General features: G+C 37.5%; 1 protein-coding gene across 1 annotated transcript; it reads right to left on the bottom strand.

The window, feature by feature from the left end:
• Positions 1-19,233: 19,233 nt before the first annotated feature.
• On the bottom strand, positions 19,234-19,996 carry LOC148586927 (uncharacterized). Its single transcript, XM_088514403.1, has 2 exons — positions 19,553-19,996; positions 19,234-19,353 (listed from the first exon to the last, which is right to left on the bottom strand). Exons 1-2 carry the CDS (start codon positions 19,994-19,996, stop codon positions 19,234-19,236), a joined length of 564 nt encoding a protein of 187 aa, XP_088370529.1.
• Positions 19,997-23,945: the final 3,949 nt, after the last annotated feature.

The raw sequence follows: 23,945 nt of genomic DNA, 5'->3' as shown, positions 1-23,945 counted from the left end.
TTTGGCACTCTGTGTGGGTGCCGGCATGCCGCCCTTGGGGTTTCACTCAAACTCTCCCCTCCGATTCTGAATGTGCCGCCGATCTCCTCCGTGTCCACTTTGCTGCTGTCTGCTGCCGGTCTTTTGACGCGTCCCCCCGTGATGAGCTTTCAACGCCACCTTCTGCATCGGTTTCTGGCCAGCACGCGATCGGCTTCCTCCCGGATGTCGTCATTTGCATAGTGTGCTTTTCCTGTTGTTTCCTTTAGTTGTATTTACATTTTTACCTGTATTTGCTTGTATTTCCATTGGTTTTTTTCCCTGTACGTTTTTCTGTTTGTTCCTTTTTATTTGGTTGTATTTCCGTTTTGTCCTCTTATTTCCCTGTACATTTTTCTTTCCTATTTTTTGCTTGTAATAAGGTTCTGTCCTCTCTCTTTGTTATGCTCGTTTGTATTTTGATGCTATATGGGGTATCTGCTTTTGGTCCAGACCTTTGGTTTGTGGATGTAATCGATATCCTAGCTTTTGGGGTCGAGGAGGATGAGTTTCGGCTTGAGGTTTCTTTGCTCTCACGGCCGAGAAATATATGCTACCTATGCATTGGATTCTGTGCCTGTTTGGTGCAGATCTGATATTAAACCTGATGAATAGTCATGGGTTAAGAACGTTTTTGTAATGGTTGATTTGGTATGTTGTTGACGATTGTAACTTTAGCTTTGGCTATGATTTGCTTCAGAGCTTTTGCTCTGTTTGTAAGAGTTTTTCGCTCGTGACCTTTTATCAAGAATGAGTATGGAATGCTTTCCTTTAAAATAAAATAAAAAGTATATTGTTAGAAGAAGAGACAAAAGATAAAATAAATTATCTATTTGATGAAGTCTTCAATTACAGAGAGAAATTTGATAAAACTGAAATTAAGCTTCTTGATAAAAGGTGAAAGCATGAGAAATAATTTTGATACTTTCCCTAATTTTTTCCACGAATTCTTCTTTAATGAACGGTGAAAAACGCTATGCTGACTCCAAAAACTTGTTTTTCACAATTTATGCGGAATTAACACTATTAAGCAATAAACAATTTAATTGCCAAAAATATATAAAGCAATAAAGAGGCAAACACAGATATTTTGGTTACGAAGAGGAAACCTTTTAGAAATCGATCTAAAAGTAAAACCTCTTTAGGGCAGCCAAACCCATAAAATCACTATTAAAAGATTATCCAGAGATTATAGACACTAGGAACACTGATAACTCTTTGCAAGACCTTGGCTCAGTAAGATCGACAAGCCTACAACTCATCTCCTTGCTCACAATCTTCTTCAACGTGATTCTCCTTTACCGGACTCTTCTGATAGACTTCTCAACCGTAGATTAATCAAAGGAATAACTAAAACTCTAAGAGATTGAATTTAAGACTCACGACATATGATCTCTCTTAGCACAGCCTCCTACGAACTCTCTGGGGGCGAAAATCCGTGCCTTTCTCTTCTATAATGATGTATATATATCAGTGCATCAAACCCTAGACCTGGGCCCGCTAAAAACACGTTTTTAGGCATAATAGGTACGGGGTGTCCAGACTGGTTAATGGGCTGTCTGGACAGGGCCATGCAGTGCAAAAATATGCTTGCTGGAAAGCCTATCCGGATAGCCTAGCACCGTGTCCGGACATGGCCTGTAGTGGGGAGAAAACAACATTCTGAAGTTGCTGTCCAGCCTTGATCAATAGATCCGATCGATTGGTGTTTGTGGTCCAATCGAGTTGAAATTTTGTAAGCACGTTCATGACACATGAATCTATATTATGAACGGTGGAGATTTGATTATGAGCATTCTATATCAGTGTTTGATCCCGTGGACAGTAACCTCTATATTTTGGAACTGAATTAAGTCAACACAAGAACTAACAAACTCCCCCTTTGGCAATTCGGTAACAAAACCAAAATGCCAAGCCAATCCCATTAGATCCCAATATTTACTCCCCCTTTTTGTCACAGAATGACAAAAGGTCATCATGTTTCCTAAAACACTTCACAAAATACATCAAGGCATATGTGGAACATGAGTACAAAAATAAAACTCATGATCATAGATAACAGAACATGCATGAAGTAATGCAAGATCATTGAGAAACATCAGCAAAAACTCCCCCTCAATGTGTGACTCAATATCAACAAAGGAAAAATGTTTTAAGCAGGAGTATTCATAAGAAGATTATATCCAATAAATTATCAAAAATTGCAGATTAGGAGAAACTCTTGTTGAATGTGCCAAAAAATTAAAAAAATACTCAAACCATGCAAGAGTATCAAAAGATGAATAAACATAATCATTGTTGCAACTCATGTCATGCCATTATGTACCATCACTATTTATGCTATATGTGTTGTGTGCGATAAGCCACAATCAAGAGTCAAGCAATGAACAAACATATATTGACAAAGAAGGCACATTAAAACTTCCAAACCATATGAAAGAAATTCATATCTTGTTAGGTTAGAAGTCAAACCTTATTAGGAACTAGTCACCCTCATCCAATATTCTTCCCCTTAGTCTTATCACAAGGCTCAGAACTACATCTGGAATTTTAATTATGGATAAGCCAAGCACAAAAAATTGACATAGTGAAAATTCCCTTTTTGGAATATTTTGATATTTTGCACATTTCACTTTAGATTTTCTCTTTGAGAATGTGTCTGTCATAAAAATTACAGTACAAGATATAAGGGTTTGAACTGGAATTTATAGGTTCTAGGTTCAACCAACATTTAGTCAATTTTAACCCACAAAAAAAAAATCCATCCTATGCATATGGTTTGTTCAACATAACAAATTTGTCATGGATTGACATTCCTTCTTGAAGCTCAAGTGCATAGATATAGCATAAATGAAATGTACCACAAGAACACATACTTGAATGGATCAATGACAGTTCATTATAAAGATAATCAACTCAAGCATGATAAGTGTATTCTATAGGTACATAAATTACGAGGATTTCCAATTAAGCAATTAAAAAGCATTTAAAGTATATATCCATCTTAAAATTTCAAACATCTTTGCAACGCCAATTCCTTTCTCAAAAATTTATTAACACAAATAAACCACAAAGAAGGGCAGCAAAGAAAAACAACATGTTTGATGCAAGATTACAATAGGCATACATGAATGTTCTTTAGCATTAAACTTCCATCACATCTTATAGGTCCCACTACAAAATAATGATTTGGTTTAATAACTACTTCTATGTCTTCACAAGACATTACACATTCATGAACATTTGATTAGCAAATAGATAAAAATCTTGGTGGTCCGCACACAACATCTCATCTATAAGCCTTTCAAAGATCATAACATATGAATTTCTTGAAAAGTCCTTTATGAATATGCATCATAACAAGAATCTCAAAACAAACAAGTATACACTCTTCACACAAAAAGTGTAACAAAAAAAAAAAAAAAATTGCAATGGATAAACTAGAAAGCAAAAACAAAAAAATGCAAAGCAAAAAAAAAAAAACAACATGCTCTAGGATTTTCAAAAATAAGCAAAACAATCATTCATAGACATGTTATTTACTCACCTAAATTAGGTGAGATCACTACCACTCCCCTTCAATGGGTGAATGGTATAATCCTTCCTAACCCAAACCTTCTTGAAAGAAGGTGTAGAGACGTGAACATTTTCAATCTTGTCTAATCTGTCTAATCTAGACAAACCACCCATCATCATTGTGCATAACCCCAAAGGTTTTTTCCTAGAAACAGAATTTTATTTTTATGCACATGAGGTTTCAATTTAAAATAGTTGGGTCGAATGTGTCCAACTTCTCCACAATGATGACAAGTAGGGATAAACCTTTTAGGAGGTAGATTCCTAGGAGAATGGACGACTCTATACTTGGGGTAAGATACACAAGCTTCATTATGATTTTTCTTAACTTTCTTACCTTGTGAGGTCGAGGTAGCTGCTGTTTTTCTTTTAACCAAAGAGTCTTCTACTTTTTCTGATTTAACAAATATTATCTCGGAAGTAGAATCATTGTTAGAAGACAAAGCAACATGACAATCAAAACTTAACTCAGATTTATCACAATTAAAATTCTGAGTATGCAACATATTCTCAAGTGAATTGCTAGAGAATTTTTCCAATTGAGTTTCTGACTCATTTAATTTATTCTCTAACAAATCAACTTTAGATCCTAAAACAAGATTTTCAGATTTTAAAAAATCAATTAAAGCATGTGATTCAGACAATTTAGTAACAATAGATTCTTTCACATGTTCAAGATCTTGAAAATCCTCAAAACAATTTTTGTATTGGTGTCTCAAAAGAGTGAATTTTTCTAACAAATTGTTGAAGGAGTTTATAAGATCATATTCTCTTTGAGACGTATTCATAGCAAACAAGAGTCAACAGATCTCACTCAGGAATTTAATCCAAACAGAGTGATCCCTCTCTAATACCAATTGAAAAACGCTTTGCCGACTCCAAAAACTTGTTTATCACAATTTATGCGAAATTAATACTATGACGCAATAAACAATTCAATCGCCCAAAATATATAAAATAATAAAGAGGTAGACACAGATATTTTGGTTACGAAGATGAAACTTTTAGAAACCGATCTAAAAGTAAAACCTCTCTAGGGCAACTAAACCCAGGAAATCACTATCAAAAGATTATCCAGAGATTACAGACACTAGGAACACTTACAACCCTTTACAAGACCTGGGCTCTGTAAGATCGACAAGCCTACAACTCGTCTTCTTACTCACAATCTTCTTTAATGTGATTCTCCTTTACCGGACCCTTCTGATAGACTTCTCAATCGTAGATTTACTAAAGGAATAACTAAAACTCTAAGAGATTCAATTTAACGCTCACGACATCTGATCTCTCTTAGCACAGCCTCCAATGAACTCTTTGGGGGTGAAAATCCATGCCTCTCTCTTCTATAATGATGTGTATATATCAATACATCAAACCCTAGACTTGGGCCCACTAAAAACACGTTTTCGGGCATAATAAGTACGGGGTGTCCGGATAGGTTAATGGGCTCTCTGGACAGGGCCTTGCAGTGCAAAATAATGCTTGCTGGAAAGCTTGTTTGGCCAGCCTAGCACCGTGTACGAACATAGCCTGCAGTGGGGAGAAAACAGCATTTTGAAAATGCTGTCCAGCCTTGATCAACAGCTCCGATCGATGGGTGTTTGTGGTCCGATTGAGTTTAAATTTTGTAGGGACGTTCATGACACATGACCTTATATTATGAACGGTGGAGATTTGATTCTGAGCATTCTATATCAGTGTTTGATCCCGTGGACAGTAACCTCTACATTTTGGAACTGAATTAAGCCAACATAAGAACTAACAAACAGGATAACTGGTCATCTGCTTAGCTCGCACTACACCTCACTTTTGTGTAGTCTAATATCACCGAATATCCAATGTAAATTATGGGCTGGCAGAAGGAAATCCCATACAACTCATGTGTTATTTTTGTGTCTTTCTAAAATTGATGTATCAATATTACTCTATCATCAGAGTTTTAAAGTCCATTGTCCTTGAAGTATAATATAATCCTAACTCATTCATACATGGACCAGAATCCAAATGCATTACTAAAAATAATAAATTAACATAAATTTCCCGGACTAAGATTCCATTACATACGCATAACGCAGAAAATTAAAAAAGATAAATAATCCATTAATAATATTTCACCCATCTATGTAGGAGTTGGCTCAAGCAGTTTGAGCCTCGGAAGAAAGGCCTTGACAAGTTTGTTTCGCCTTAAAGCCACAATGAATACGAAGGATTGAAACAACACTGGAAAGACCACGCAAATCAAAATAAAATGGTCCCAAATCAACAACAATCCAGGTGCAAGGGCATTGGGAGATATTGTTGGAAAATATAGAGTAGGTGACTTGATTTTCTCAAGTTTGACTGTGGGCCCCGGCTTTTGTTCTTTCTATTGGTTGCTTGTCTCTTGTTAGAATGCTTCTCGGTGAAGCATTCATTTCCTTCACAATGAAGCTTATTGACCAACTCACTCTTCCACCAATATATATTGGAGACTTGCCTATTCGGTTAATTGGGCTAAGAGTCCAGCAGCTCCATGTGGGGTAGTAGCTCCATTTTGAGAGACAAATGTAAGAGGGTAGCTCTTATAGAATTCAGAGATTAATTTATCTTTTGTATTTAATTCTCTTTTGTGTGTTTGTCAGAGCTTGGGTGTATTGGGGCTTTTGGGTTTAGGTGGTTTTGTTTGTACTACTCTTTTGTACTCCATCCTTTTGTTAGTGAATTTCTCCTGGATCGTCTCCGCAAGTGAATGTACACTACAAAATATATATATTTTGTCACGGACTGTTAGTGACGTGTCAAGGGTGTTAACACATTACTAACGTTTAGTGATGTGTCAATGGTAACGGGTTTGACGGGTTAAAAAATTGGTCGTAACTACTAGAAATGTAGTAACGTGTCAAAATTTGACACGTTACCAATATTTTCGTAACGTGTTAAACTTGACACGTTACCAAAGTAGTAACGTGTCATAATGACACGTCACCTGCTTTGGTAATGTGTTATAATTGACACGTTACAAAATTTTTGCAACGTGTCACGCTGAACACGTCACCATTTGTGGCAGGAAAAAAAAATTTCTCATTTTCTCGGGTCGTCATACCCGAATTTAGGAGCCGCCACCTGATATACAAGTTACATTAACCTAACTATCAGAACCTATCGCAAACTATCCATAATTCTAAATATAATAATCCAACTATACATATAAATAATTCAACTACCACAAATATATACATCACAAATGGTACCTATCACAAATAATCCAACTATATATATATATATATATATATATATATATATATATATATATATATTAACAAAACATAGAAATACAATACAACTTACGTTATACACGAATACAAAAAACTTAACTTTAAGTCTTAAGTTATACACAAAAAACTATCAAACAAACACTAGTCCAGTGAAATCCGAGTGAACATCATCATGATCATTATCTCTTGACTTCTCCGCACTAACTGCAAATGATAAAACAAACAATCAATCAACAAATTGACACTTGTGATAGAATCTTGTCAAGTCCTAAGAGATGAGCAACGTCCAAGTAAATTCATAATACTCAATCATACTCAGGTTTAACAAATCGAATGATTGCCGCATAAACAACTTCAACATATATATCTACACGACCTACGCACAAACACATATACATCTATATGTATATTTATTCAATGAAGCGGCTTCAACAAATATGGTAAGATTAAATATGCGAAGCTCCAACTACAACCAAACCAACCAAGAACAACAAAGTATATTATTTTGAGTTAAGTATATACGCTATTCAATTATTATATACTGCATTTTTATTAAGTCATATATATATATATATATATATTCATGGGGTTGCTGAATGACGGGTATAATGTCTTGACAAACAACACTTTTGTCCAGCTGACGTCCGGTGTTGGCTTTCATTGTGATCGTCATCCTTAGCTTCTATTCTTACGTCATCTACACATATTACGTTGCAATTGTGTTATATAGATGCAAGTGTCGAATAAAAATACAAATAAAGTTTATTTATCAAACAAAATTACTAGCCATTTAAATGATAGTCATCTCGTAAGATAATCGTGTTACTAAAGAGAAATAATAAGAATATAGTGTTGCCTGATCGGCTATCCGCTAGGGATCTTACAATCACACGGGCTGGGGACTTCGCATCTTGTGGAGCCCTAATAGTCGTCACCTCCGGCTCGTAGCTTATACGTCTCATGCCCTTAAGGTTACGAAATTGGGCCTCATACGCCGCCATCTGCGTGGCAATCTGCGAGGCCATCTGCGCAACCATCTGCTCAGTCACCTGTACGGTCACCGCCGCAGTAATCTCCTCCATCTGCTGGGTCAGCATCGCATCCATCTGCTCCTTGTGCTTCTCCTTCTCAACTTCAACGGCTCTTTCAAGTTCAGCACGCAAGACCATCGAGCTGCCAAGGTTCTGCGTCCGTGCTTGGGACGGTATATAATATGAGTGGACCCCTCGAACACGATCCACATATTCAAACTTATTGTCGCGCGCCTGGGCATATGCATCGTTTGATGTCCACCGAATTGTCCCCTGGGGCCCATCTACCAGTTCCGCAGGGTCAGCTTCCAATAGCTCCTCCATCCGTGTCTGTACGTTACATTACACATGATCATCGTTATATATATAATTGTTAATCCTCAATAAGTTAATACATAAATACAAATTCATGACAAGGTGTAAGGAACTTACAATTCTCTCTGCGACCACCAGATTTAGGCAACTACCATATTTCTTTCTATGGGTCTTGATGTAATTTCTCGCTCGCGTAGGAGTCATGCCCGAAGTAATTACCTGCAATAAGTTCAAACCATAATGAAACGTTCGTATATATATATATATATATATATATATATATTACGCAATATATGACATATACATATACATATGGTAAATTAGAGTAGTACGTCCTCATGTGACACCCTTGCGAAGCTCTTCGAGCCGATGTAGTATGGTGTTTGAATCCGTGCTCGTATGTCTCGCATGTGCTGAGCATATTCTTACGAACATAACATGTAGACGTTATTAATACCTGAGCCATCGAATAATTACAATTAACGAAACACAAATAGTTCTCCATGGCAAACGGGTATGCCCTTGAGATGCATGATGAGTGTCAAATATTGCATATTTAGACCCCTTAATTTGCATTCCTAATCCTTTAGCTTTATTATTTTCTAATGTTTTGGTGATTTAGTGTTTTGTAGGTTGCTGAGGGAAAACTGCAAAATTATTGTGAAAGATGGAAAGAATTGGAAAAAGTAAATTTTTGGGAAGTCGGATTGAGCGCCAATTAGTACGCTCGAGCGCACCTGCGCTGGAACTCAACAAGGACGCGCTCAAGCGCACCCTCACCTAAGCCCAAACACGCAACGCCCAAGCGTTGTGCCGCAGAAGACATGAAGCACGCCTGAGTACGCTAGTGTGCGATCAATCACACTTAGGCTGACCTGGCAGCACCGAAGCCCTAGTTTTTTAGTATTTATATCATTTTTTTCTTTGTAAACGCACCAAGGGGGCGCCTGTCAATCTAAATTTTTGACTTTTTGTCGTTTTTGAGCACTGAATTCATCTCCCTTTGTTAGTTTGTTAATGTTTATGATTTCAATTCATTTTATTATGTTTTTTGTTATCATGAGAGGCTAAAACCTTCAACTAAGGTTGAAGATGAAGCCTCACCATTGATTAACAATTAGATTCTTGTTATTTTGTTTGTACAATTCCGACTATTGATAAAATTGTTGTTTTATGCCAATTCAGTTATTGATTAACCTTTTTAAATTGAATGTTGAGTTTTTATTTGTGCTATGTTGTTGATTGAGCATGAGTTACTCTATAACTTTGGCTTGCATTGCATTGGCTTGTTTAACATCTTGAACCCATCATCATCATTAGGAATTTGTGTCTTTTGACTCTTTTTTGGCTTAGAGAGACTTCACATGTTTGAGTTGATCATCATAGGTATAGTGGCATAGAATCTGTAAGGTATGAGATTTGAATTGGATAGTGTGTATTTTGAGATTTGTAAGATGAATTGTTGATGAAACCTTGGCTTAAAAAAAAAAAAAAAAAAAATCAGTTTGAGTTTCTCATTGAGTAACCGGGCCTCTTACCTCCTTATGCATTAAGTGTTCGCGTAAAAAGATGTGAAATTAGATATGGTTGATTGTATGGCTAATTTGGCTTCATAGCCTTTTTGACTTAAGTCATTAAGCCCTTAGGGTTGTTTTTACATCTAGTGCGCTAAAACCTTCTAGTTTGGGAGTCACTGACCCAACACTCGGTACATAGGTCAATTAGAAAGCTTAAGGGAGCCGAGCATTGCACAGCCTACAAAAAAAAAAAAAAAAAAAAAAAAAAGATGCACATCTTGACTTAAGCCTTGGTTATTTTCATCTAATAGAATTCCTATGAATTCTGAGGTACACAAAAACTTTAAGTAGATTGAAACCTCATGATTCTATGTTAATCTCACTTTGCACTTAATGGAGCATGTGTTATCTCAAATATCCATCTATGAGTAAATTGATTTTGGATATCCTGATGATGTGATTGTGGTGTTCATTTTGTTAAGCATGCTCATGAGTAAGAACCATGTGTTTGTGTGGAAGTTCATATTTGTCAATAACATAGTGCTGAAAAAATGTTTGTAGGTATCTTTACTGTTAAACCCTCATGAGACTTCACTCGTCCTCTAGGGATGCTTATAGGTTTAAAATGCTTGTTGGATATGCTAAATGCAATCATCTTTCCCACGGCAGCGGATTTATGTTTCATGCTTTGATTTTTTTTTTTTTTTTTTTTTTTTGCTAAGGGACTAGCAAAATGTAAGTTTGAGGGTATTTGATGAGTGCCAAATATTGCATATTTAGATCCCTTAATTTGTATTTGCTAAGCCTTTAGCATTCTTATTTTCTAATGTTTTGGTTAGTTTTGGTGTTTTAGTGTTTTGCAGGTTGCTGAGGGAAAACTAATGTATTATTGCAAAAGGTGCAAAGAATTGGAAAAAGTGCATTTTTTGGAAGTGGGATCGAGTGCCAGTTAGTATGCTTGAGCGCACCTGTGCTCAAGCTCAGCAGGGTCGCACTCGAGCGCACCCTCGCCTAAGCCCAAACACGCTGTGCCCAAGCTCTGCGCCGCATAAGACATGAAGTAGGCCCGAGTACACTTGAGCGCACCTAGTGTGTGATCAAGCACACTTAGGCTGACCTAGCAACGCCGAAGCCCTAGTTTTTTAGTATTTATACCATTCTTTTCTTTGTAAATGCACCAAGGGGGTGTCGTTCAGTCTACATTTTTGACTTTTTGTCCTTTTTTAGTGCTGAATTCTTGTTAATGTTTATGATTTCAATTCATTTTACTATGTTTTCTGTAATCGTGAGAAGCTAAAACCTTGAACAAAGGTTGAAGATGAAGCCTCACCATTGATTAACAATTAAATTATTGTTATTTTATTTGTACAATTCCGACTACTAAAAAAATTGTTGTTTTATGCCAATTCAGTTATTGATTAACCTCTTTAAATTGAATGTTGAGTTTTTATTTGTGATATATTGGATGTTCGATGTTTTTCATCCGACAGATACATCGAATCATTCGATTGAAATTAGATATTCATTGTGATTCGTTAATCAAACGGATACATTGGATGATTTGATTTCAATTGGGTATTCTTTGTGATTTGTTAAATGCTTGGATTCATTGGATGCTTTAATTTGAGTTTTTATGAAACATAGAACAACGCATAGGGCTTTATTGTTTGTTGGTTGTATGAACAAAATACGAGAGTGTATTCTTTTAATTTGATGCGGTGAATTCTGAAATCCTTTTTATCATTTGATTTAGTCAATTACATTCAGTTTTCATTTTAGCAAGAAAATCACATCAAATTTGGGACTAGGTTAAAATAGAGTGGGTTTAAATAGAAATTATATTTCACGACACAATTCCCTCCGGATTTGACCTCGCACTTGCATAATCTATATTGCAAATGACTCGTGCACTTGTGAGTACTTTTAAAACTCACAACAATGCAATGATGTAAAGGAGTCTTAACAAATGGAATCACCTCAATCCTGTTCAAAACATATGCATCCCTCCATATCAAAGAGTATAAGGCATCAACACTTCCTTGCTGAGCAGCATCCCTTGAACTCTAATCAATCCCAGGAGATTGATAGTAATTAATCATTTGACAAAGGAGAAAATTGGCCATCCACTTTTTATAGGATTATGAATTAATTTGGTTGACATGCGGCATATCATCGTCGGGACTACCTGGCACCGTTTGTTTCGCCATAAAATGATTTATGGAAAATGTTTTCCGTATTTTTGGATGTTTGGTGCAACGCAAATAGTCAACGGAAAATATTTTTCCTTTGACCGAAAATTCTTCTTTAATTTTTAAAAAATGGTTTCCATTTTTGAATACCATAAACCATTTTCCGACTTTGAGCATCTCATTCTCAAATCGATGGACCCTAGCTACCAAGACCCGCCCAGGACCCCGTCGGAACCTGACCAGGACTGGCCCAAGACCCGCCCAGGACCTGTCCAGACCTGCCTAGGACTTGCCCAAGACTTGACCGGGACCCGATCGGACTAGCCCAAAATCGGCTTGGGACTTGATCGGGACCTGCTAGGGACCCCGCCGGGACCTACCGGGGACTTGACTAGGACCCGACCGGACCTACCCGGGACCTCGCTGGGACTTGACCGGAACTCGCTCAGGACCCGCCCGAGACCTACCCAGGACCCTACCGGATACGACATCAGAAAATATTTCGGTGGAAAACATTTTTCTTTAAAATGATTTCTTAGAAAACATTTTTCGGTATTTGGCATGTACGGAAAATCAAGCGGTTCTTGGTCAGGTCCCCGACGGCTGAAAATGTTTTCAGCAGAAAAAATTTTACTGGAAAACATTTTCCGGTATTTGGTGTGTACGAAAAATCATTTTAAACACTTAATTACGAAAATGTCCATGTCGGGTCTTAGGCGAGTCCTACTAGGGTTCCAGGTTGATCTCGACGGGTCCTAATAGGGTCTAGGCCGGGTCTGAGCGAGTCCTGGATGAGTTGCAGTGGGGTCCTTGCAGAACTCGGTTAAGACACCTCTAAAACTTGGTCGAGACATTTTTGTAATTTAGAGTTTAATATGATTTATATATATATAAATTGTGGTTTTCCGTACGCACCAAGCACTGTAAAATGTTTTCCAGGAAATTATTTTCTGACGAAAAACATTTTACGTCGAAACAAACGGAGCTTAAGTAAATGATATGAATGCATATATTCCAACTAGGCAAGACCACGTTGCTCTTAATTATCCTAACATATGTTAGAAGATGTAATTGTTCGGAGGTAGAGTGTGGCTTAGGGTTTAGGAGAATTGAATATTGGAAAAAATCTACTTTGTTGAGGCATATATTGAAGAAGTGCATGAGGAGGCCGGCTGGAGGAGAAGCTTCGAAAGATGGGGTTTTCCCTACTGTCATTTGGTCTTTCCTTTTTCAATATTGTACTTTTTGTCTTGAGTATGTGAAACAAACAGTGAATTTCGTTTGAGGACTGAATGTTGATCAAATTTTAGAGGGTGGTTAAGGTTTCAATGTGAAATTTGCATGATCATACAACACAGTTGTTTGTGTCAAGAATTAGTACTTAATTTTATTTTTGTTTCTTTACATTAATGCAATTGCGCATCTTTGGGATTACATTTTTTAATTATTGTGTCTCAACTTTGATGCCTCAAGATAAATTAATATTAGTTCTTTTTTCTTAAAACTCATAATATACAAAAGAGAAACTTACAATCTGAAAAGCTAAAAATGCAAATATATATATATATATGGAGATATGAGACTTGATGGATAGAAGAGAAAATTATAAAATACCAATTAGAAGTAGCTAGGTCGAATAGTTAGGCTCTTTTAAGAAAAATATATAAACAAATTCATTCATGTCGGCATATGCTGACATGAATGAATTATACCAAATGTGTTTGGTATAAAACATATTTAATGCTTAATGGGTCTTTTGTGATATATAATGGAAAAATGTGAACTGGGATGCATTTTTGCAAAGAGGATTGGATGGGTTTTGGGGCGCTGGTGCGAGATGAGAAGGCGATAGTGATAGCGATGCAATGTAAAACTCTTATGGGGTGCCTTGATCCTTTGGTGGCTGAGGCTAGGGTGGCACTAATGGCAATTCATATGTGTAAGGATTTAGGGCTAAGGCAGGTTCATATGGAGGGTGATGCGCAGGTGGTGGTCAAGGCAGTAAACTCCTCGGTGACGGATTGGAGTAGAATGGGGCTTCTGGGTTGAAGGTTGCCTAGACACTGTGCAGTTTCGGGTTTAGGGTCATTGCACACGTAACCTTCATGGCCCACTTTTTAAAATTACCCTATTGGCCTTCATTTTTTTGCCGTTTGTTTTCCAACGCTGGTCTACCCTCACGGTTTGTCTAACTCTTCTCCTTCACGACTTGTCTTCTCCCCTGCGAGCCCGTTTCACCCCCCACCCCCAAACCTACTCTGACATCATCATTGTCAGGAGGGGTGGCGCCTATCCTGTGCAGGCGTGGGGACAAGAAGACGATGAAGGGGAAGATATTCAAAGGGTCGTACAGGAACTCGAGGCCGAAGAAGGAGAAGAAGATAGAGCTAATCAAGGACAAGGTCGAGGTCCCCAGGTCCACTCATTGCCCCCTTCCTTTCAAGCTCATTTGACCCATTCATCGCACTTTTCTCAATCTCTTTTATGTTTGTAGTGTTCTGGGGTTTAAGGTGATCAGTTGTAGTGTTGTTGGTTTTGGGGTTTGGGGTATTAGGTTTATGAGTTTTTCTTATGTGATCAGATTTTGTACATTTTCGTTGGCTATGCTACGAATGAATTTCTCTTTCATGTGTATGTTTTTCTGACTTGTTATTATTTGACTTATATTTTTAGAAATAAAAATGTGTGGGCTGCTTTTCGCAGCGTGATGTGGATTGGCTCTTGAAAGCGACAAAGAAATGACAAGAGAAAGAAGAAATGGTTTGGAGGGCAAGATGGTCAATTCCAAAGTTCAAAATCCATGGTCAAAGTGTATGGATAGTCAGCACCCCAAACAGTGTTTGGGCAACAACCCGGTTACCAAACAAACCCTAGTGGGAGATACCAAGCGCGAGCTTCAGTCTCTTTCCCATTGGCAAATGACTCATGTTCAAAGGGAAGGCAACCGTGAAGCACATACACTATCCAAAGTAGCGACGACAAGTGTTATGTATCAACAATGGCTTGCTGAGCCACCTGATTGTACCAAAGATATTTTATCGATGGAGCAATGAGTTGCTCCATCTCCTTGAGTTGTTTCTAATGAGAATGCAGTGATTTCTTTATATATATATATATATGGAGTGGCTAGGAAATAAACCAAAGAGAAAGTATTTCTAGTAATTTAAGTTTTATTTATTTTTTATGTCGATTTCAATATTGTTGAAAAGAGTCGGAAGCCTTTTTATCTTTCCATTTAATAAAGCCCAGCTAATTAGAAAAAAAGAAAAGAAAAAAGGCCCACTAATATTTGTCTTTAGCCCAATCAATCATTTTGTTCTATATAATAAAGTTTAAAATTAAATCATACTTAAAAAAACCCCGCATAGAGCAGGTTATATTCCAGTAAGAATAAAAGTGATGTTTTTGTAACATTTTTTTTTCTTATATCTGTGTGTGTGTGTGCGTGTGTGTTTGTTGGGGAATTAGCATGAATACATCATGCCATGCACCCACCCATCCTATATGTTAATGCTGTGACAAACACTTTATTGTTTTTTTTTTTTAACAAACCAACATTCATTCATAACAAAGAGGTTACATAGATAACAGAAAAGAAAAGAAAAATACAAAGACAAGCTTAGAAAAAACCCCAACTTGACAGATCTCAAAAAATAGGAATGCGATCATAAAGGCTAGGGAAATGAGAGATGCGAATGCAGCCTAAGAAAATTATTGCTGCGACACATTAGATACACAAAATAACAGGAAAAAAACTCAAAACATAGCAGCTGCGACGGAGGAGTGCTTCGGCTGGCACTGCACAGCACGTTAGATCCACACGCAGGCGCGTGTCGTCCACGCCCTGGCGTGTCGAGGTCGAAAGGGGCCGTAGAGGAGTTCACCTGAAAGCTGAAATGCTGGTGATGATGGAGGATAGCGCGTGTCTGGCTGTGGCTGATGGGGAGAAGTAGATTTGACTTTGAAAAAGCCAAAATCCAAGCCTATACAAATCTGGCTGGTGAAGCGATGGAGGAGATGTTCCATGGCGGGGGTAAGCAGGGGAAGGCGATCCATTGCTGCTGCTGTTTTTTGAGGGTCAGAGATAAATCGTTAAAGACGATGGATAGATCTAGAGAAAACTCTAGATAAAAGTGAGTTTGCTCACAAAGAGAGAAGCTCAAAAGGAAAAGGAAGAAAGAAAAATGGAAGGGGGATGGAAGGAGGAGGGAACCCAAAAGGTTTGCCCTCCTCCTCAAGCTGCGGCGGCTGTGCTAAAGACATGAGAGAGAAAAAAGCTTTTATTTGCTAGGGTTTTTGATATGGCCAGCATATTGACCCTCCTGTCATAAACACTTTGACTCTATAATATATCGGAAGAAAAATTTTTGACTTGCCTCTTCATAATTAAAAAAGTTAGCCAAGGGAAGGAAAAAAGTAGCACAAGCATCAAAACACCAAAAGCAAATGCAATAGGAGCATTTAATACCGGAGTTGAAATGCAATAGCAAATAGAGAAGTATAGAAGGAGGGTGAAGAGCACAACTCCAAGTAAATCATGAGGAGGAGGAAAAGTGTAAAGTTTGTTACGTAAAAGATTGCAGTGTTAAACAAAAGGAACAAAACTTCATATCGGTGTACGTGTACAGATGGTTTAACTTCACTGCTAGCGTTGAACTAGGCAGTGCAATTGAAGTAGTGATTGGCACTAGTAGCATTGAGTGGATTCTGGGCTGTGCAGTTGAACTGATTGTATTGCTTATCAGGGCTTAATGCTGCTTGGTAGGTGACCGTTATTAGTAGTGCAGCAACAAGCAACAGGGCATTGCGCCTCTCCTCTGTTAAACGTCTTGGAGGACGTTTTCGTTGCATGAGCATATCCCTGATCAGTCGGTTGTCCACCATTTTCTGTGTTTGGCATTGTTAAGAATATTATGTTAAGGTTATTTATTTGTTATTTACTTCCTTAGGTATTATTAGTCTACTAGATTTACTTTTCCTTAGTCTATTAGGTTACTTGCCTCTCTGTAAATAGAGACCTCTATATTCATTATCATAACAGAATATCAATACAATGTAGTTCATTGTCTGCTTCCGCTCTTCCTATTATTCTTCCGCTCTTCTATATCTCTCTATTATTCCAATATGCTATCAAAGCATTCTAACATGGTATCAGAACCACCTTTCTGTGGCCCTCAATAATTGTATTTTATAGTGTTTTCCTTTTGTCAAATTTTAGTCTTATCGCCTTACATCAAGCACGGCCAAAATTTCTACTACCCATAGTCTTAGAATCATGCCAGCCTATAGATCCGAATTGCCATTGGCCTTCCGATGCGCTACTATGTGTCTCCGCCAGTTTTTGCCTACACCGTCGCTACCCTTGAAAGAGCTACACACTTCTGCCGCTGACGATAGTTTAGACGTTGCCAAGTACAGATCCAGAGAGATCTGAAGCGTCTAGGCTTCCATGGTGGTGCTCACACGCGCCACCAAAAGGTTCTGTCCATCAGTAAACGCACCCCCACGCGCGTCCCAAGAGCAGTTTACGCACCGGCAAGACTCGCCTAAGAATCTGTTTGTTCCCTTTACATGCCTCCACAAAGCTCTGATCACATCCGTGGTAGCGCCAATCGATAGATCCGGGCTAGACAAGTTCAGATACGCAGCACACAAGCACATCAGAGTATTCACACTCCTATGCAAGCCGCCCAAAGTTTCAACAATTCCTCTACACGTGAGCTTCACGCGCCAAGCACCGCCGCCAACTATCGTTCCTCCATAGGCTGCCACGTTGGTCCGATCGCTTCCACCAGCACACTGTTCAATAGATCTTGTTCCGGTGATTCCAAAACAAGCAACTTCTCCTTTATCAACCACTGCACGCATACTCATGCGCCGATAAAAGGTCCCCGCGTCAGATCTACATGCCAAGCAACTGCCGCCTCCTTTAGTGCGTGCACCACACACGCCAGCACTCCAGCTCGCCACGTCAGCAAGTGCCACGTTAGCCAGTGCCACGCTATCCCCTATGCCACGTCATGCCTTGTCCACGTTAGCCCTAGGCCATGTCATCAAAACGGACACATTAGCGACTCTGCCACGTCAGCACCTTGCCAGAGTTGTCTTTTTTGTGTTGACTTTGACTTTGACTTTGATTTTGGCCGGACTCAAAGTTGACCAGATGTTTTTCACTCAATTTTTCGTCCTGATTTCAAATTTATGGTCTATTTTTTGCTTTTGGCATCTCTATATTGCAAAAAACAAGATTCTTATCCTAATTTAGGCATTTGTTTTATGTGGTTTAAGTCAATTCATGCATTGTTCAATTCGGTTTCACAGCCTTTTCCTTTGGCGCAGTTCAATCTGGTTCATTCTTCTTGTGGTAGGCACTCTCGGGTCAGACCAATCTTTCCTCAGTTCCATGGGTTTTCAACCGGCCAGTTATGCCCTGTCAAATGCTGCCATCACCGATTACTGCAGCCTCTCCTAGGCCATTGATCCATTACTAGTGAGAATTTTTCAGACCTTTCAACGGTCCAAGGGTTTCGGGCATCCTTAGCCTCTTCAACCGACCATTTTTCTCCCTACTTAGCTCAGCTGACCAAGCAAGATGATCTATTAGTTAGAATTTTTGGGTCAGACTTTAGCTCAACTGACCAGGCGAGGCGGTCCAAGGGTTTCAGGCATGATTAGCCTCTTCAATTAGCCCTACTTATCTCAGCCGACCAGGCGAGACGGTTTATTAGTTAGAATTTTTAGGTTAGACTTTAGCTTAGCCGACCAGGCGAGACGGTTTATTAGTTAGAATTTTTAGGTTAGACTTTAGCTCAGCCGACCAGGGGAGACGGTCCAAGGGTTATGGGCCAAACAAACCCTTTTTAACCGGCCCTGCTTTCTCTCCGCTCAACCAAACGAGGCCAGTTATTTCATTACTAGAATATGGTTTTCAAGTCAAATTATAATCAAGTGAACCAAGCTCTAGCTTAAATACATGGCTCAATTCAGTGCAGAATCTACTATTGAACTAGTAACTTTTATGGCGTTACTCCGGCAACTCTTTCAGCACAAGCAGCTTTTTCGGCGAATTCATTTTTTTTTCCCTTTTCTTTTACCCAAACTCAAGTTTACACATTGAGTTTGTGGGGGGATGTTAAGAATATTATGTTAGGGTTATTTACTTCCTTATGTATTATTAGTTTACTAGGTTTACCTTTCCTTAGTCTATTAGGTTATTTGTCTCTCTATAAATAGAAGCCTCTGTATTCATTATCATAACAGAATATCAATACAATGTAGTCCATTATGTACTTCCGCTCTTCTTATTATTCTTCCGCTCTTCTATATCTCTCCATTACTCCAACATGCTATCAAAGCATTCTAACAGGTGTTCCAAGATGTTAAAGACCGTATCACCGGCTAAATTCTTGGGCTTTAAATCAACAAATGCTCTATCCAGTAACAACGACACTACCTGCAAGATGTAGACAAGTAGACATACATATAATTACTCATCCAAACACTCGCCCCAAGAGCAAATAAAAACCCAAATATTGCTAAACTTAAAATTTTAGACTTCCGACAAAAATAAAAGCAAATATCACACAAAAAAAAGATCAAGGAAAATTTTGGAGATTGAATCCTTTGCACAACATGACAAACCTCCATTTTACCAACTCTATAAAACTTGAGTGGAAAGGACTTGTCTCGGGTTGATTTTTGGATACTGCAACATGCAACAGAGTGTTGTGTTTTTCAACCTTCCAATATAGCAGTTTTCCCTCCCACAATAAGGCATCTTGAAAGCAAGCTTGCCGAATCCATCCTAGCAGGAGTCGAAAAGCTGGGACCTTGTCATATTTCAAGGCTACATGCAGGACATTCTCGCTTCGAATTGTCACATCTTCATAAGACTTCGGGCAGCCTTTAGAAAATTTGGTTAAACGATCAAGGTTTCCCATTTGAGCTACGTAATGAAAAGGAGTCACACCCTCCCTTCCTTGAACACGGACAAGTTCACTATCAGTATCAAGTAACATGTCCACTACTTGGGTTAGGTTTCTTTGAAAATCAGGGTTATTTTCAAGCTCATGGAGCTTTTGCAAAGCAAGGTGCATGGGGAAGAAGCCAGTGGCGGAGCCACGTTGGTGTTTGGGGGTGCCATGACGATTTTTCTTAAAAAAAAAAAAAAAAAATTCCTTTTTTCTGCTCTGTGTCCACTTGTTGGCGCTCCAAGCTTATATACACTCCAAGAAAATAAGAAGAAATAGTTAATAGAAGAAGAACTTAATAATAAAACCCAAACCTATATATATATATACAAGTTGCTGCTAGGAGATTGATGGTGAACACAACTGGGAGAGAAGTAGAATTTGGTTTTTTTTTTTTTTTTTCGTGGGTGGTCATGAACTGCGGTGTATAGATTTTTGTGTTTTAGAGTGTAGGAATCTTCTTACTTTTTTTTTATTCTGGAAGTGTTATATTGCTGCTGTTGTGTTATGATATTGTTTAGTCTCTTTAGGCTTTGATCAAATTAAGAGAAGAATACATGTTAGTAATTACCGAAGTAGCATTTTCAGCAATGAAAATTGTTAAAATACGACTTTGCAACAAAATTGAGGATGGTTTTCTTGCAAATAGTTCATTTCTTTATATTGAAAGGGAAATTGATGAGATTTTTGATTTAGATTTGATACTTAATGATTTTATACTTCTAAGAGAACGTAAAGTGCAGTTCTATACACTTTTTTTTTTTTTTTTTTTTTTGTATTTCTGTCTTTTTGATATAGTGCCGACATATTACATTTCTAATATATCAATTTGAGCACATATTTATGAACTTATATATATATATTGGTGATGCATATATTGTGTAAATTATCAAATTTTTAGGGTGGAGAAAATTTTTAGGATGCCAAAAAAATTTTAACGGCACCCCCTAATATGAATTGTTTGGCTTCGCCACTGACAGAAGCCATCTTGATTAAGCTTCCTAACAAATGACGGCTTTAACTTCATGATCACCGTAGCAAACTAGGTGTGCCCTTCAATTGCAGCTATGTGTAAAGGAGTCTCAACAAATAGAATCTTATCGATTATGTCCAAAACATTTGCATCTTCTTGTATCCAGAGACGGTGGGAGGGGGGGACCGGGGTGGGCCAAAATAAGGAAAAAAAATATTATAAGTAAAAAAAATAATAAAAAAATTAAAAAAAGTAAAAAAAGTAAAGTGAAAGTTTTAATTTTAGTAATTTGGGCCCCTCCAAAAAAAAAAAAAAAAAAAAATTGGCCATATTTTTAAATTTTTTGGCCATATCCAATAAAAACTTCTGGTCCTATTTTCACTACAAGAAATTAGGTCTTTAAGGGCGACTTTGAGTCGCCCCTAAAGGTCCTAAAATGGACGCTGTTGGCAACAGCGTCCACTTTTCGACCCTAAAGGTGTCGACGCTAATAGTCCGACCCTAATGATCAAATGTTTGGTTATCAGGGTCCACTTAAAAGTCGACCCTAATGATCACTTTTAGCGTCCACTTTATCGCCCCTAAAAGTCGCAATGTTTGGACCCTAAAGATGATGTAAATGGAAGTGAAAGTCGACCCTAATAGTCAAGCATTAGCGTCCACTTTTAGTTAAGCATTAGGGTCCACTTTTGTGGACCCTAATGGCCCTTAAAAAAAAAAATAAATAAATAACTATTAGCGTCCAAATCGAAGTGGACGCTGATAGTTAACCATTAGCGTCCACTTTTGTGGACCCTAATGGTCCTAAAAATTAAAAAAAAAAAAAAAAAAAAACTAATTGCGATCGATCGCACACTTGTGTGCGATCGATCGCAGCATCAGTATGTTTTCAAAATTTGGCGATCGATCGCACTTGGAGTACGATCGATCGCAGCATCAGTAGGTTTTCAAAATTTGGCGAACGATCGCACTTGGAGTCCGATCGATCGCAGCATCAGTAGGTTTTCAAAATTTTGCGATCGATCGCACTCCAAGTGCGATCGATCGCAGCATCAGTAGGTTTTCTAATGATTTCCAGTTCAAGTGAAGAACCATTGGTTTTATTCACACAAATAACATCAAAAGTCAACTGACTAGTCTTAGCAAAAAGAGTCACTAATAGAGCTTAGATCTTGAAGGCTTAAATATAGCATATTTGTAACTCTGACAAATGACAACTAAAAGGCCAAACTGCAGTCCATTCTTATCCATGCAACACATATCAACTGATGTTAAAAGTTAGACTTTCAGTCAGCTCATTATTTATCAACCCACTTAGCTTGTCTCAAGTGTCATGGAGAGATGAAGACCACATGAAATTAGTCAAAATACAACCACCAACCTCTTGTTGAATGTGGACACCAAAATCTCCAAATACAATGTTCTTAGACGCATCTTTAGCATTAGTTTTCTGAAGAAAATTCTGCATCAAAAAACAACGACATACTGAATTTTACTCTTCATCTTGGGGAAAAATATAATGAAGAAGTTATAAGATCTATGCAATGCAATGAAATGAACACAGGCAGTTTTTCATAGTATTTCATGAAGCCAAAAAAGAACTGCACAATTTAAATCACCTGATCAATTAATAGTATTCAACCCACAAGCGAAAATATGAATTCCTTACGTAACTCACCTGCCGTGCTCCCTCTGCGACACAAATAACAGCCGAACCCTTTGTCTCAATCAAGTATTTCAGATGACTCAAAACACCATGAGGCCCGTGCAAATTAAAAGATACCTTAGATGTGCATATCAGTAGAATCAGTAACAGCTCACAAAGATAACTATCCAATTAATTGCTAGTAATAAGTACCTCAGGAATCAAACATATGTCAATTTGTCCACTAGCTAGGGATGCATGCATAGCTATATATCTACTGCTACGGCCCATCAATTTCACAATGCCAACACCATGATAAGCACTGTGCGCCTAATAACAAGATTGAGGCAAAAAAAAAAAAAGTTCACTATGAAGAAACCAACACTAAAAGAATTCAGCAGGAAAACTTATCCGGAGAAACATAACTCCATGCATGGGCAAATAAAATGCACGTAGAGTACCTCTATAAGAAACATTGCATTTATGTTTAAGTACACAACAACATTATTTGATGAATCAATTAATGTATGAAATAATCAAACTAATCTAAATGCCCACAAGAAACGTAACTCAAAATGACTAACCTCATCAAAATCATAAAAAAATATGTGAGAACTGCCCCATTAACCAAACCTGTTAAGGGAGAAAACTATTAAATATATGTTTTACAATCCATGGGCAGCAAAATTCCAGAACCCAAAGTAAAGTACTTATCTGCATCCTCTTCCTTGCCAATTCATCCTCATAAGCAATTTGAGTAATCTACCACAATGAACCAATATATAATATCAAAGACAATGAAAATGAAACCCAAAATGATAGAGAAAGAGATACTAAAAATGTGTTTCTTCATGAAATATATTAAAGCGAGAACCTGCTTGGGTGGTTTAACTTTCTTGTACTCTTGTCATTCTGCATACACTTAAAAATAAAATTTAGAAAGATATTATTACTCCCTTACATTGTTTACTCAAAGTTCTTTAACCTTGATAACCATGTCAAGGGAGATTTACTAACTCAAAAGTTGTTGAACCAAAAATTTTGTGAATATCTTAATATAATATAAACCAAATAAAAAGTACCAACAAATATGCATTACCAAACAAATCACGATCAACAAATAGTAATGCACTAATATAATATAAAATGCTTAGAGTTCAATTCAATGTTCGATCGAACATTAACCTTGTTTGAATTTTGTTCAATTATTTGATCTTATCACGATCGATCGAACGAATGCACTAGGTAGGACCAATTGGATGTCTGATCAAACATTCAATTTCAATTGTTTCAAGTTTGATCGATCATTTGATCATATCATGATCGAAGTTGTTGTACATTATGCAATAAAAATTAAAAAAAAATAATAATAATTGCATAATATATATATATATATATATATATATATATATATATATATATATATATATATATATGAGCCATTCTATTATTGCGAT

This window comes from Corylus avellana, chromosome 3 (genome assembly GCF_965113065.1).
Source record: "Corylus avellana chromosome 3, dhCorAvel1.hap1.2, whole genome shotgun sequence".
Classification (NCBI taxonomy): domain Eukaryota; kingdom Viridiplantae; phylum Streptophyta; class Magnoliopsida; order Fagales; family Betulaceae; genus Corylus; species Corylus avellana.
Note: the sequence above shows the minus strand (reverse complement) of the source record. Positions and strands in the feature narration are given on the sequence as shown.